Source organism: Balaenoptera borealis, assembly GCF_965194805.1.
Source record: "Balaenoptera borealis genome assembly, chromosome: 9".
Taxonomy (NCBI): domain Eukaryota; kingdom Metazoa; phylum Chordata; class Mammalia; order Artiodactyla; family Balaenopteridae; genus Balaenoptera; species Balaenoptera borealis.
In genome coordinates this window covers 20630453-20647410 of record NC_138873.1, presented here as the reverse complement: position 1 = coordinate 20647410, position 16958 = coordinate 20630453, and the positions used below count along the sequence as shown (strand labels likewise).

The following is a 16958-nucleotide window of genomic DNA, read 5'->3' as shown; positions in this document are numbered from 1 at the left end:
TATATTTTTAATTTTTAAAGAGTTGTTAAAAACAAAGCAACACAAACACATAAAAAAAATAAAGAAGAATCTGTGACAGAGACCAGATGTGGCCTGTAAAACCTAAAATATTTACTATCTAGCCTTTTATAGAAAAAATTGCTGACCCCTGACCTGGTAAGTATTCCTCATATGAGGTTGAATGCTACTAGAATGTGTCCTCTCTGAGTCAGTGGATCTGAAAGAGGACCAACCCAGTAGGCTCCATGCTGAACTCTGTCTTCTAAATTTATCCGTCAAATAGGCTCCTCCCAAGGGGTTTGTTTCTCCCATAATTTTGCTCCTAGGAATTGGAGGATGAATCGTACCCCAGCCCCCAACTCCCCACAGGAATGAGGAATAAGTGACTGCAACTAATGCAGCAATTATAGTAAAATTCCAATTTGGGTAAAAAGTCGCTCTGTTCATATATAGACATGTTCATATGAATTTAGAAAAAAGTTGGAAAGAGTCTACATCAAATGGTTACACCCATTAGCTCTGAGTTGGAATAGGGTGGACCCAGGGAACCAACTTCCTGTATAGCTGTTAAAAAGTGTTGCAAGTCTGAGTATTTTTTTTAACCTTTCTATTTAAAAACAAACTAATAATGTTTCCCTCCTGGTTTCTTCTACTAATTATATAGTTTTATTTTCGGCATTTAAACAGAGCCTTGGAATTTATCTTAGTGAAGCAGCCTCCTACCTCCCTCCAGTTGGTCTAACACAGTTAATTGAAGAATTCGATTTTATTTCACTTATTTGAAATACCAGCTTCATCAGTTTCTAAACGCCCATTTATACTTGTATCTAAATGAAATTATTCTTGATTAGACAGAATGTGCAGCAGTAGAGATGCATTGTATCTCTAAATGACTTCTTATCTTGTCTAACTTTTCCCTGCCTATTTAGGAGGTATGGTCTTGTTGGATTGAACTGCTTCACTATTTGGATCTTGAGACCACCTGGCTCAGCACTTTGGAAGAACGGATGAAGAGCACAGAGGCCCTGCCTGAGAAGACAGACGCCGTCAGTGAAGCCCTGGAGGTGGGAGCCCGCGTTCTGGGTGGTTCTTTTTGTTGCAATGAGGCTGAATGAGTATTCAAACAAGGAACATAATGCCTTATGCCAGCAAATACTTTTGCTTCCTTGGTGGTTTTCAGCGTAACTTGTGTTTTCTTCCATTGCCTGAAGTATTTATAACATCATGTATATTTAGATTATTGGTGACCCACTAAACTCAGCCTTATGAGGTGGTTAGTTGTTTGCTAATTAGTACATTTTAGACTTCATAAAGCGCTCTAGTGATTTTCCAGATTGTTTTTACCAGTCCCTGGATAAAACTCTGCCTTATGTTATTAGGACAATGCTCTCTTGTTTCTTCATAAAGTTATTTTTGCTCATTAGACACGGCAAGGACTGTGTTTACAGTGGCTTCTACTCTGTTGTCTTCAGATGTGAAAATTGGAGGATAGGCTGGAGAAGGCAGTGTTGGAGGCCTGGGATCCTGTCCCCAAGCCTGAACTTGAGTTCCTTGAGGCCAAGAAATGTGCCTGAATTTTTTTGTTGTTCCCCAGTTAGTTCCTCAGCACAGCCTGTGGCACATGATAACTTAATAACTGTTTCTTAAGTGGATTAAAGTGTGAAAAGAATAGATTTTCTTAAAAAAAAAAAAAAAAAAGAAGAGGAAGATGGTAGCTGTGCTTTTAAAACTGTAAGAATAGGATGTAGTAATTAAGTAGGTGACTGGATTAAAGGCCAGAAATAAGTCAAATGTGGTACCTAAATTCCAGGAGCCAGATGCTCTTCTGGAGAAAAGATGTCATTACTCAAATAAAATAGCAGAGTGAGAGATTCAGAGTATTAAAAAATGTTTTGAAAGATTATTTTAAAAACACATACTTTCCTAACATGAGAGTTAATACATGTGCATTCTAGAAATATGGAAAATGGAGAAAAGTATAAAGTAAAGTGTAAGATAACACTTTAAAACATTTTAGTGTACTTCTTCTGAATTATTATTTTTATGTATATATGCTGGGAGGTAGTACTTTATAGTAACTGGATCAAAGGCTTTGGAATCACCAAGTCTTTGTAGCCAAGTTAGAATCTTAGCTCTTCTTTTTACTGTGTGTGTGTTGGCAAATTACTTAACTTCTCTGAGCTTCAGTTTTCCTATCTGTAATATGGGAATAATGTGTAGCCATATGATTAAATTTATGTATATATAAAGTGTGTATCTAAAACAGTGCCTTGAATTTTATATATGCTATAGAAACTTTTTAGTAATATAATCAATAACAGTTTGAAATTCTTTTATTTGTATAGTACTGTTTTTTGCTTTTAAACTTTGTATCATACCATGAACATTTTCCCATGTAATTAATAATCATTGAAATTATTTTTATGGAATTATCATATATCATCATTCATGCTGAGTTCTCAATTTTATGTGTTTATTAATACCATGAGGGACATTTTTGTGAAATAATCTTTTTAAAAATAAATTTATTATATTTTATTTATTTATTTATTTTTTTATTGGCTGCGTTGGGTCTTCGTTGCTGCGCGCAGGCTTTCTCTAGTTGCGGCGAGTGGAGCTACTCTTCGTTGCAGTGCGTGGGCTTCTCATTGTGGTGGCTTCTCTTGTTGTGGAGCATGGGCTCTAGGCACGCGGGCTTCAGTAGTTGTTGCACGAGGGCTCAGTAGTTGTGGCGCATGGGCTTAGTTGCTCTGCGGCATGTGGGATCTTCCTGAACCAGGGCTCGAACCCGTGTCCCCTGCGTTGGCAGGCGGATTCTTAACCACTGCACCAGCAGGGAAGTCCCTGAATTAATCATTTTTGATCTTGTTCCTTAAGTAGATTTCTAGAAATTGGAATTACTGGTTTTAAGTAAAGCGAACATTTTTAGAATCCTTGATTCACTTTGCCTTGGTAAATGCATTATTTTTTGCCCCTGTCCCTGTTCAGTCTCTAGAATCTGTTTTGCGACATCCAGCGGACAATCGCACCCAGATTCGGGAACTTGGCCAGACTCTGATCGATGGAGGGATCCTCGATGATATCATCAGTGAGAAACTGGAGGTGTTCAACAGTCGATATGAAGAGCTGAGTCACCTGGTAAGAACCGGGCCATGTGTGAGTGTCGATTAGATGTTTATGATATGGAGCTGACCTCAGGAACTTATACCAAGGGGAAAAGTTGGTAACCAATGGGGGTGTTGAGGGCGTTGAAATACTAGGTGGGGAGGAGCAGACCTTACACTTATAATGCAGGCAGAACTCGATGATTTAAAAATTTATCTTTGAGATTGTTTCTACTTATGAACTATTTAATTTCCTTTAAGGAACATATTATAGGTGTATATAAGAATAATGACTCATATTATCCTAGTAAATATTAGAGCCATCAGAATTTGATATAAGCTGCTATTATAAAATGCCGTAGTCTCTTAGATAGATAGTCAGAATGTATCACAACATGCATGTCCATATCAGTAAGTAGAGAAAGGAGACTGTTTTTATAGGAGAGTTGGGTGGATATTAGAAGCTTTCAAACACATATTAAAAAATAACTATTGATGTTTAGATCATGAAGAGCATCAAACTTAACCCAGAAGTTCAATAAATAGTGGCTCAACACTATGCACATCTGTAGAACTTCTTTAAACTTTGCAAAAAGAGAGATTTCCATGTTCACTGTACTCATAGACGTTTCTGTTATATTTTATATTCTTGTTTAAAGGTTTATTGCTGAGTCCTAAAAATACCCTAAATCTGTAATAAATGGCATATTTTTATTCTCCTTTATTTTAATATGGTATGTAGGAAATCTTTACATTTTTCCCTTTTTATTGAAGTATAATTGAAATATAACATTATATTATATGTTATATGTAACATAACATATTTTGTTTTTGTGATTTTTTTAGATTCCACATATAAGCGAGGTCATACAGCATTTGTCCTTCTCTCTTATTTCACTTAAAATAGTGCCCTTAAGGGCATTTTTGTATTTTGTCATTTTATATAGAAAGAAGTAAAAATTAGTAATTTCCCGCAAGATGCGTAAGATACTAGAAGGACCTTTTCACTGTTATCATTGCTAATTATTATTTATTTATAATGCAGGCCAGAGTCTTAAAGTAGTGCTTTTATAGTATGTTCCTTTTCTTGGTGGTTAGAACATAAGGGTTTTCTTATATTCAGCTGTTTATATTTGTGCTGAGCGACTAATGGGTAAATTTTTCCCCCTGTAGGCAGAGAGCAAGCAGATTTCTTTGGAAAAGCAACTCCAGGTCCTGCGTGAAACTGACCACATGCTTCAGGTCTTGCAGGAGAGCTTAGGGGAGTTAGACAAGCAGCTCACAGCGTACTTGACCGACAGGATAGATGCCTTCCAAGTTCCTCAGGAAGCCCAGGTATTGCCATGGATGTGAGGGTGTTCTAGTCGTAAAGAGAGCATATGTAATCATCTCCTCACCTGCGAGGGCACCAGCCCCTCCTGCCATCCCAACCGAGAGTCAGTGAGAAAGGCCGGCCTTACTCACAGGTCAGCATGTGGGTTTGGGGGTTCTCAGGGTTTTTATGTGAGATAATGGCAAATGATCACCATTTAAAAATTATAATTTTCTTAGCTATGAAACTGGGGAAATTCCCTCTTTATAAATGAGTGGCGAACATTTGAAGTGACAAATACAAAGGCCTTTGTGCACAGCACACAGCAGTCCTACGATACAGGTGGCCCATGTTATTATTCTACGCACACTTATTAAAACATGGATAGGGGTCAATATATTCTTATCTGTTGTATGACTCTATGAAACTCAAAAAAAACCAAACCAGACATTCTCTCCCTTTTCTAATCTCTTTGTAGAAAATCCAAGCGGAGATCTCAGCCCACGAGCTAACCCTAGAGGAGCTGAGAAGAAGCACACGTTCTCAGCCTCCGACCTCCCCAGAAGGCCGGACTGCCAGAGGAGGAAGTCAGATGGATGTGCTGCAGGTGAAGGGGAAGGGCAGCTTCCTTTTCCTTTTCAGCCTGTTGGGCATAAAAAGAAAGTGAGAAAGAGCTGACGACTTGGATGCCTTTGGTCTTCTCTGTGATGTAAAGAGTTGGATGGGAGTGATGTGTTGAAGGTGCACCGGAAACTATTGGATCTGTGTTTTCTAGTTGAGTTGAGAAGAGAGAGCAATCTAGATTTAGATGTTTGCTTTGTATAGGTTTTTCCCTTGACGCAGAGCCTCCATCTGTACTGGTATGGCTGGTACACTGGGCAGGCTGAGTGCATGGGATGCAGTACCACTTAGCCCCTCAATGGGGGATGCAGACTGACCTTCACCCTGACCTTGTGATGAAGGGCATTGTGAGTTCTAGGTTCTTGAATTGTGTTTTACAAACAGGTAAGAAAATTAATGCAGTTTTAATTCCAGCAAGGCTAGCTTAGCCTTTCATTATATCTCAGACTGAGACACTGAGTGTCAAGTAATTCATGACACTGGGTTGTGCAGTCCCCCAAGGTGATCGGGCAACCTCACTAAGTTCCTTTAAAGAATGTTTTTATTGTTGCTTTATTTTACAGCCTTCTAGCAGTATGTGTTATGCTAATATTGTCTGCTGAGAAAGATTATCATTCTGATGTGAATTGCTTATTATTTTCATTTCTGCAAACAGAGGAAACTTCGAGAGGTGTCCACAAAGTTCCAGCTTTTCCAGAAGCCTGCTAACTTTGAACAGCGCATGCTTGACTGCAAGCGTGTGTTGGATGGTGTGAAAGCAGAACTTCATGTTCTGGATGTGAAGGATGTGGACCCTGATGTCATACAGACCCACTTGGACAAGTGTATGGTGAGGCCATTGGGTGGTTAATGTGTCCAGTGGGTTTTCCCGTCGGTGATATGGCTTCATCCAGCGCTTATGTACATGGTTTGTTCAATAATTGTCAGTCTAAAGTGTGCTAAGAATAGGAATAAATGATGAAAAACAGGTTAAAAAATTAGAAGTGTGGTCCTTTCCTCCCAGGAATTTAGAGGAGATAGGAGAGAGATAGCCTGCAGAGAGTAAAATCAATTAGTACAGTGTAATGAGATAAGGAAACTAGAATAAACATGTATATAACATGATTACAAAAAAAAGAAGAAAATACATCTTAATCACAGGATGAAGTTAGGGAGGGCTTTGGCAGAATGTGACTAATAAGCTAAATTTTAAAGGATAGATTTGAGTTAGCTAGAAGAACCATACTTAGAATGAATGTCAGGAATATTGCAATGTACGACAAATGTGTTCGCAAGGAAAGTAAAATTTTAAATTTTAATTTATAAAGTTTAAACCTAAAGTGTGAAAGAAGAAATTATACTTAGAATGGATGTCAGGAATATTATAGCATAAAAAATCATTCTCTAGGAAAATAAAATTTTAAATCAAAGTTTAAACCTAAGATGTAAAAGAAGAAATTATTTAAAAGGCCTTATTACTGTTTTAGTCTTGAACTTTAAAATTCAATTGCATAGAAATTTAAAAATAATGTGGCCAAGCATGCACAATCGTAGAACTAGTGTTCTGCTTGGGAAGAATCATGAAAAAACTGAAGATGACACAAGTTAAGCTAAGAAAAGTCTGGGAAGAGTTCTTTGTGCTTTTCAAAATTGCAGTCTCCACATGTCTGTTGCATACTGAAGGTTGTTTGATTACTTGAAAGCTTGAATGGGCGGAAGAATGAAAAAATAGGATGAATTTTTATATATAATATGTGCGCATGTGCACGTATGAATGTAAATATTTATTTACTGAGATATAGAGATCAACAGAGCAAGCACTGTCCTTGACTTCGTGTAACTTAGTCCGGTGGTCTGTTATTATGTGACAGTGCCACATGAGGTGTTTCAGGTCAAGATTATGATGCATGGAGATAAGAGAACCTGCCCAGAATACAGCTTTTTAGTTTTAAAGTAACAAGGATGAGGGCAACTCTGAATTTGACCTACATAACTTCGACTTCCTATGGTCATATACATCTTGATGTATTTAGTTTTTATATGTCTTTTCATTGTATAATTAATATGTACTCATTGTGGTAGACTTGGTACTTCAGAAAATTGTAAGAAAAAAAATGAATCTTAATACTTCCAAATTCCAACAGCCAGAAATAGCCAGTGTTGGCTTTTTTCTTGTAATAGCATTTAGGATTTTAAAAAATGTAATTTAAAAAATGTTAGACATTCAGTTTTTAGTCCTAATATTTTCCCATTTTATGTAGGAAATATGTTCATATTATCAAGTACTTTCATAAACCTTTAAGATAACATGTTTGAGTTTTTTTCTTTTTTAATAAAACAAGTATAACCTCTATGAGTGTGTTTTCTTGTCTGATTTAAAAGAGTCATTACAGCCTTGATTTCATTTTACTCATCCTTTGAACCAGATCTGGGAAAGATAAAGTCCTTTGATCTCCATAGTTAGTTCTTAGCTGTCAATCTTTGTAAGCCATGTTCTGAAATGGTTCCAGCAGGCATGTTATCACTAATAGGTAAAATTTGTCATCTTTATTTTTAAGAAACTCTATAAAATTTTGAGTGAAGTCAAGCTTGAAGTGGAGACTGTTATCAAAACAGGAAGGCACATTGTCCAGAAGCAGCAAACTGACAACCCCAAGGGGATGGATGAGCAGCTGACTTCTCTGAAGGTTCTCTACAATGACCTGGGTGCCCAGGTGAGCAGAGCAAGTGCATTGCCCGCCTCTGTCTCTCTCATTTATGTATTTTAACATTTCACTTCTGGGAGAAAGCATATTTGAATTTGATGGCATTAATAATATATGTTTTCATTTATGCCAATACTTTTTATTATATTTCTTTAAATGTATGTGTTACTATTACAATGATGAATAGTTACACAGAAATGTATTTTTAATATGTAATCCAGGTTAATTTCTGTATTTTCAATGGCTACTGACTTTTCCTAAGTTATTCTAAGGAAACTCTACAAATAATAGTTTCTGTATAAACTCAAGTTATTGGTCCTTGGATTTCTAGATTGCATAATCTACTGAGAAATGTTAAAAACATTAGGACTCTAATAAATAGTGACAGGAAGTTCACATTAATCTGTCAGGATTTAAAATCCTTTCAAGAAACATCTATAATTCGGGCATTTTAGTGAATTCATGGGGAAGGTGTTAGGCCCTTTACTGTGAGTGACCAGCTGGATCCAATAGGTTTAATGTCTTCTCTTATTGAGACTCTCTGCCCTGAAACCAGAGAAGCAAAAACACAATAAAACAAAAAAAGAAACAAATAAAAAATGTGTTGAAGTGAAACCTTCTCATCAATATTGAAAAGCTGTGTTAGGTAATACATTAGACCCTTCTCTGGTTATTAAATAGTAACGAAGTTTCTACACAAGCCCAGCAAATACTAGCTGAAATTTTGTGATCACTTTCAGATTAGTAAGAAAGAACAGTCCTACATTTCCTGGGCAATTTGGACCGCACTTCTGCAAGATTAGATTACTGGTGTGATACATTGTGTATCATTTTGATACACTGCACATCTGGAACACATATGTTAGAATTTATTTGTATATTATACAACTGAAGTTATTTGTGAAATGTTGTATTTATTGGGCATTTTATAAATGGGAATGGTGTGGTTGGTTTTTACAACAGATCTCTAACTGTAATTATGGTTTTGGAGTTAAGTCATTTTCTCATTCAACACAATTGAGACTTTGCTGTGTGTGAGGAGTTATACAGGCAGTTAGAGATACAGTGGTAAGCAAAAACATAAATTATCTCTCTGCCTAATGGAACTGAGAGAAATAAAAGAAGAAAACATTAATCAAGTAGCCATGCAAAGTAATGTCAGATTATTAGCCCGAAGTGTAATGAAGGAGTGTATGTAGTGCTTTAGGAGTATATGTAAAGGGGGATTTGGTCCAGTCTGGGTTAGAGGAAGTGGTGCATAAGCTGAGATCTGAAGGATGAATAGGAGTAGCCTGGGTGAAACCAGTGGAGGAGCTTCTGAGGCTGATGGAACAGCATGTGTAAAGGCCCTGTGGCAGGAGGCAGCATGGTACATTTGTGTGGTTAAAACAGAGACAGCAAGTGTGGGAACATGGTGTTGGAGAGATGCGATGAGACCAGATCCGACCAGTGTCTTAGAATTTGTGGTAAAGGTTTTAATCTCTGTGTTAAGAGCAATGAGCCATTATGGCAGGGTTTTAGCAGGGAGATAACATGCTCAGATATATGTTTTTTAAAAGATCACCCACTGCAGTTTGGAGGGTGGATTGCAGAGAGGCAAGAATGGATGTGAGAAGACCAGTTAGGAAGTCATTGTTACGCTCTTTGTGAGAGATGATGGTGTTTGAACTAGTTTGGAGCAGTGGAGATGGTATGAGCTGATTTTTTAAAGACGTTATTTAGGAAGTGAAATGAGCAGGACTTGGTAAAGGATTTGATGTGGGGATGCAGGAGTGAGAGATGAAGGATGACTCCTGGGTTTCTGGCTTGATTATGTAGAAAATCATGGTGCCATCACTGGGACAGGGCACTGGAAGGAAAGGCAGAAGCGTGGAGAAATCATAAGCAAGTATTGGACATGTTGACATTTTAAGTGCCTTTGAGAGAGTTCATCGCATATATCAGATATTCACAAAGTTATTCAAGTCTGGAGAATATATCTGGGCTGAAGATATAAATTTTATGCGTCATCTGCATAGAGGTGGTTAAGTTTTCAGTGATGATGAAATTGTTCAGGGAGAGGATATAGTGAAAAAAGAAAAGGGCCTGAATTCAGTCTTGAGGGATTACCTCATTTAGGAGGGAATTTGAGGAAGATGAGCTTGTAAAAGAAACTAAAGTATATATGTATGTGTGTGTATATATATGTGTGTGTGTGTATACACACACATATATATTTATATACATATGTATACCACATTTTCTTTATCCATTCATTTATCAATGGCTATTGTAAATAATGCTGCAATGAATAGGGGAGTGCAGATATCTCTTTAAAATAATGATTTCATTTCCTTTGTTACATACCCAGAAATAGAGTTGCTGGATCATATGGTAGTTCTTCTTTAAATTTTTTGAGGGACCACCATGCTGTTTTCCGTAATTGTAAACTTGACATCTGCTAAGAAAGTAGATCTTAAGTGTTCTCACCACAAAAAAAAAAGATAACTCTGTGAGATGCTGGATGTGTTAATTAACTTGACTGTGGTGCTCATTTCACAATGTATGTGTATCAAATTATCATATTATGCACCTTAAAAATTCACATTGTGCAACCATATATTATATATATATATATATACAGAACCACAGTAAGTAGCAAGAAGTGGTAGCACACCAGGAAAGTGCTAGGTCTGGGAAGCCAAAGGAAGGAGGGCCTTAGGAGAATGAGTGTAGGCTCCTGTTCTGAATATTATTGAAAGTTAAATATGACATCCACTTAAAAATGTCCATTAGATCTGTTGCCATTGGGGTCATTATTGAACTTAGGAAAGACAATTTCTGTGGAGTGATGGGGATAGAAGCCAGAATGTCATGGCTTGAAGTACATATGGGAGGTGAGAGATGGTTTCGAGAATTTGTATGGGGAAGGTAGGAGAGAGGGAAGTCGTTAGGGGAGGTGGGACCAAAGTAGGAAATGTGTGTGTGTGTGTGTGTGTGTGTGTGTGTGTGTGTGTGAGAGAGAGAGAGAGAGAGAGAGAGAGAGAGAGAGAGAGAGAGAGAGAGAGAGAGAGAAACGGAGAGACAGACATTTGAGTATGTTTCATACCTGGTGGGAATGATCCTATTGAGAGGGAATGGTTGCATATCCAAGAGGGAGAAGGGATAAATGGTTAGGTAGAAGATTTACAACTTGAGGGGCTTCCATGGTGGGCCAGAGGTTAAGACTCTGCACTTCCACTGCAGGGACCGTGGGTTTGATCCCTGATTCCTGGTCAGGGAGCTAGGATCCCACATGCCCCGTGGGCAGAAAAAAAAAAAAAGATTTACAACTTGATATGGCCTAATTCAATATGCAGTACATCTTAAAATGTATTGATTAGGCTGAGAAGAGTGTAAATTGTTATAAGTTGAAACTTAAATTATCTTCTTCCTGGTTTACAGAAATCTTTGGTAGCATTAAGTTTTATGATAATTGTGTAGCTGCCTGGGCATGTCAAAGTCAGATAAGTATCATAATATCTTTTAAAAGAATTCAAGTATTTGTCTCCTAAAGTCTGCATTGAAGTACTATTAATTTAGAGTCATGAATTTTAATTAAACTCCATAGAAAAAAATTTCACTTTTAAGAAGGAATTTAATAATAATCAATCCTTGAGACATGAAAGAGTAAAACTGAACCTATGGGACCAGTAAAAAAGAAATGTAATCCCATTTTACTTATTAAGAAAATTTGGTTTTTATATCTAAGAAATTTTGTATCATCTAAAAAAATTTCTTCCCATACATGACTTATCACTGTACTACTTAGGTAATGTTATCATCTATACATCTGTGCACATGAAAGGAAGAACATGTTTTTGTGTATGTATTGTGTTGTGACATCCTTTGAAGTGTCAACTCAGTGTTAGGTTGTGAATGACTTTAGTTTGAGAGTACCATCATGTAATGCAAAGGGTCAGACCAGCCTCAATCTGATGGTCATGCCGCCCTGGTTATGGCCTTAACCTTTTTAAGCTTCACTGCCCTGTTCTGTTAAATGGAAAACATAGTGCCTTTCACAGGGTTTTATTGTATAACATGTGTAGATTTGTTAGCACAATAGGAGAGCTGTATCAAGAGCCTGGTAAATGTCAGTTCAGTTCATTTTGCTTTCCGTCAACAGCAGTAAGAGCAAAATAATAATAAAAGTTTATGTTGCATAGCCATTTACTGTATTTTACATTAAGTGGTTAATTGTAAAACCTATGATTGTAAAAAATCTTGCTATTTCCCCCTCACATTGCTAGAATATCTGTGTGTTTTTAAGTGTGTTTTTTAAACAGAATCCCTCATTGAGAGGATTTTAAGGCATCTTCTGTTCAAAATAATAAAAGGAACTATTCATTGATTTCTTAACTTCGCTGCAGGGACTGGGTCAAGCTCTTTGTGTATGTATTTTTTTTCACTGAAAACTCATAGCAACCTTTTGAGGGCTGAACCTCCACCAAGGTCTCTTAGGAAGTAAGTGGAGAGCTAAGGTGAAAACTCAGGGTTGCCTGACATGTAACTACTACAGTATATTGTCCCCCTGCAGAAAAGTAAGAATGGTGTGATTCTAGGTGCCAGAGATGAAGGTTAGGTCTATCTTGGGGGTTAAGTATGAATCTGTTTGGGTCTTTAGTTAATGCTCTGATTCATTCCCACTATGTTGATCTCTCTTGTGCTCTCTTTTTTTTTTTTTCTAAGGTGACAGAGGGAAAACAGGATCTAGAAAGAGCATCACAGTTGGCTCGGAAAATGAAGAAAGAGGCTGCTTCTCTCTCTGAATGGCTTTCTGTTACTGAAACTGAATTGGTACAGAAATCCACTTCAGAAAGTTTGCTTGGTGACTTGGATACAGAAATTTCCTGGGCTAAAGTAAGTTGTAGTTCAGGTGAACCACCAATATTATGCCAATGTAATTGGTGGCATTTTGATCAGGGAAATCTGGGTAGATGTAATTTCTCTCCATTTCATATAAAATATAGTCTTATCTTTTTTCCATGTCTCTGTCCTAAGAATGAATAAGAATATTTTAAAAACAACTATCTTCAGAAGATATTTTTATCTTGATTCTGAAAAGAGTTAAACTCACATGGCTCATCAACGAGGGCTTTGTAGTCATTATGCTTAGGTGGTACTTGAAAATATTATAATTATCACCTGCAAAAGCAGTGACATTTTTTGAGTATTCATTCTTCACAAAGTATTGTGCTGAATTTATTTATTAATTCTTCTATAGTAACTTTTGTACCAGTAACTAATCTTTCTATTGCAAACTAACCAGTGTAAAGAGCATAGGAACAGAATTTTCAAAAAAATCAATAAAAGATCCAAGAGTTTTCTCTAGCCCTATAGTTACTTAGAAGTCACAGAGATCAAGAGAGTTGATTTGCTAGTTCTGTCTTTTGACGTGGAAAAAGACTTGAATGAAACACAAAGTATTGATAGTTTTTCTTTCTTTTTTTTTTTTTTACTGAAGCATTCTTTTCCTGAATTTATTTTCTAAGAAAGAAGCACGTATACTAGAGATAAGTGCTGAAAATAAATGATTAATCCTGTGACAGAAGTTTATATAAAGCTGCAGGTATCAGTTTTAACATTCTCTACAGATGTCAGTTGATGGGGAGTGAAGAGGAGGTGCTATGAGGTCGTGGGATAATACAGCTCCTTAATTTGAATGCTTCTTTGGAGATAATTGTTGTAAGAAAGTCAAGATATTAATCACTAGGAAGAATGTTCTCAGTTTAGAAAATAGCTCATGAAAAGTGTAATTGCCATGGGCTGTGTGAAGTGAAAAGAAATATATAAAGGAAGTGAAAAACACTGGAATTCATTAGTTATGGTGGATGAATGTCAACCAAAGGCACCAAACTTTAGTTTTGTTAAATTTAAGTTTTTCAAGGAAATATTATCTTCTTTCTACAATACACTTTGAAAGCCATTATTTTCTTATAGCACCATAAGTCACATAAGCAAATTGAGTAACATTTGCATAGCGTAGTACAAAAAAAAAGACCGGAGCAAAAATCATCTCTAATCAAAGAATACCCTGTTATCATTTCAGTTTTTTATAGACACATATAGACATGCAGGCACAAGCATATACTTAAAACAGAATTGTATTGTATCTAGTGTTTCATGACCTTCTCGAAAAGCCTTATATCTTTAACATTTTCCTTTACTTACAAGTGTTTTTGTGTCACACATTGGAGATAGGAATAGTATTTCATTGTATACTTTATTTTTTATTGTCCCATTCCTCCATTCATGTCCATTTAAATTATTACCAATTTTCACTATTGTAAGAAGTGCTGTGATGAATAAAAATACTTGTGGCTGAATCATAGCATGCATTCGTAATTATTTCCTGAGGATAAATTCTTAGCTCTAAAAATATTGGGTCAAGGGATATATCCATTTTAACATCTTATACCTGTTATGAAATTGTCCTTCAGAAATGTACCCAGCAGCTATGAGTGAGAATTCCTACTTGCTTGTTTTAACTACACTTTTGACAGCAGTAGGCAAATAACATGTTTTGGTTATTTAATTAGAACATTTTCCATTAGTTTATAGGCCATTTGTAGCTTCTATCACAGCTTGGTCTTTTAATTTAGAGCTCTTTACCTGTTACAATTCTTAATGCTTAGTGTGTTGTGTATTGGTGCAAGGTTTTTTTTTTTTTATAGCTTCTATCACAGTTCGGTCTTTTAATTTAGAGCTCTTTACCTGTTACAATTCTTAATGCTTAGAGTGTTGTGTATTGGTACAAAATTATTTTGTTTTGTTTTTTGCCACTGTAGTTTCCTTTCTGTTTTGTGTTTTTTTAAAACTTATTATATATTTTTTAAAGAATAAAATGCTTTTTTTCTTAACTATTTCTGCCTTTAGTGCTTAGAAAGGCCAACTCCACTCGAAAGTTATGTAATTATTTACTTATATTTTCTTCTAGCTCTTTTATAGTTTCATCTTTTTACCTTTAATGCTTTAATCCTTCTGGAATTTAGTTTGGTGTATATAATGAGGTAAGGCTCTAACCTTTTATTCCAAATAGTTTACCAGTTATCTCAGCACTGTTTATTGTGTAATTATCCTTTCCCCACTGATGTGACATGCTCAGTTCATATATTCTTTTTACCTGTTACTTTGCTTTGTTTTCTGCTTCACTGATCTGACCCTCTGAAATGTTCTTCAACTGTTTAACTATGTGGCTTTATAATATATTTTAACATGTAGTTAAAGACAGGATTTCCTGACTTTATGCTTCTTCTTTTGTATATACTCATATGAATTTTAGAATTATCACTCTTAAATTCTTAGAAAAATTGTTAGAAATTTCAATTTGAATTGCCTTGAATTTATAAATTTGTTTTGAGGGGAATTGACATCTTTGTTATATTTGTCTTTTTAGTAACATGGAATGTCTCATTTCCCCCCCAAATTCCCTTACATCCCTACATAATGCCTTGGCTTTTTTCTTTGTAAACTTTATCATGTATGCAAAAAAGTTTATACATACATATTTATTTTATTTTATTGGTATGTATGAAGTATGCTTTTCTTTTTTTTTCTTTTTGTTTTTACTAATTTCTTATGGCTGGTACATAAGTGATACCAAGTTTTGCATATTTAATTTTTAATCATCAATCTTTGTGCACTCACATAAATTCAATTAGTTTTTCAGTTGATTCTCGTCATTTTTAAGGTAAAGACAGTAAATATGATAAGTTTGTTTCTTCTGGAACTATTCACTCTTAAATTCCCATTTAATCTTATTTCAGATTTGAAATAATGAAGATGGTATATACAAATCATGAATTCATAACACATTCTCTTCACTAGAGTAAACCAAATGAAACATCAGTATGTAACATAATCACCCAGTTTTTCAATGTTGTGTTGTCAGATTTAAGAAACATGCATATTTCAAAACATTTTAATGTATTTCCACTATAATAGTATATAAAATTATTTTCAACGAAAAATTTAAATAGCATCTGCATTCTGGAACTTAGTGTTTTTATTCCATAGCTTAAAAATCATTATTTTCAACGTAGCCATTTTCTTTACAATAAAATCTATTAACATAGTGTGTGTACTGTTTACATTTAATTGCTTGTAGTTAATTATTTCTTATAGTTTTAAAAGACTACTGTAGTCAATCAGTCCATAGCCACTGAAGGAATGCAGAAAGTTATTAACTGCAGAGGGCATGGCTGTGGGTATTCTGTTTTGTTTTTGTTTTTTCCCCTCCCTGCTGGAGAACACTTGAGAGAAATATTTCAGTGTCTTTATAAAAATACTAGTAATTGATGTGGCCAAATGAGTCCTTATACCTTGACTCACTTGTGAATTTGTAGTTTTTATGCCTTTCAAAATGTGATTTAATGATGTGAGATTAAATGTAGATTTGAGCTTCTTGAAATTATTTGTTTAAATATTTTTCTAAAAAGGTACAACAGCAGTAGGGTAGATATATGCATGTTACTTTTTTTTTTTTTTTTTACAGATTATTATTATTATTTTTAAAATTTATTTATTTATTTATTTTTGGCTGTGTTGGGTCTTCGTTTCTGTGCGAGGGCTTTCTCTAGTTGTGGCAAGCAGGGGCCACTCTTCATCGCGGTGCGCGGGCCTCTCACTATCGCGGCCTCTCTTGTTGCGGAGCACAGGCTCCAGAGGCGCAGGCTCAGTAATTGTGACTCACGGGCCCAGTTGCTCCGTGGCATGTGGGATCTTCCCAGACCAGGGCTTGAACCTGTGTCCCCTGCATTGGCAGGCAGATTCTCAACCACTGCGCCACCAGGGAAGCCCACATGTTACTTTTTGATTGAAAGAATTTTGTAGTTTTGATTTTGGAACCCGACATTCTCTTTATAATTCTCTGACTGCACACCTTGCCTGGTCAAACTTATGAATGTGAAAATCAAATAATCATAATACCATCTAGAGTATTAGCTTTACATATTAAGACAAGTGTAAAACCAAAGCTTAGATGTGCTAGTTCTCCTATGATGTATAGTACAAGAGGAAATGTTTTTTGTAATGCTTATAAACAGACAATATGTTAAGTCATCTTAGAATTTTGAGTTCTGGGATAGTCCTGCTTTGCCCACTTGTAGTTACTGAAAATGGAACTGATTCATTATTTCTAGAGTTTTGATGAAGATAATTGGTGTTGGTGTGTAATGAATGGAATTTATACTTAAAATAAATGAAATAATTACCTTTCCA

General features: G+C 35.7%; 1 protein-coding gene across 10 annotated transcripts in view; it reads left to right on the top strand.

The window, feature by feature from the left end:
- Positions 1 to 16958, top strand: part of UTRN (utrophin) — a 499657-nt gene that overhangs the window by 179763 nt on the left and 302936 nt on the right. For all 10 annotated transcript variants that reach the window (XM_082405402.1, XM_082405400.1, XM_082405405.1 and 7 more), the window contains 7 exons: positions 930 to 1064; positions 2989 to 3138; positions 4278 to 4439; positions 4895 to 5023; positions 5693 to 5866; positions 7575 to 7730; positions 12429 to 12599. In XM_082405402.1, the coding sequence (XP_082261528.1) occupies positions 930 to 1064; positions 2989 to 3138; positions 4278 to 4439; positions 4895 to 5023; positions 5693 to 5866; positions 7575 to 7730; positions 12429 to 12599 (1077 nt within the window). The remainder of the gene's footprint in view (positions 1 to 929; positions 1065 to 2988; positions 3139 to 4277; positions 4440 to 4894; positions 5024 to 5692; positions 5867 to 7574; positions 7731 to 12428; positions 12600 to 16958) is intronic.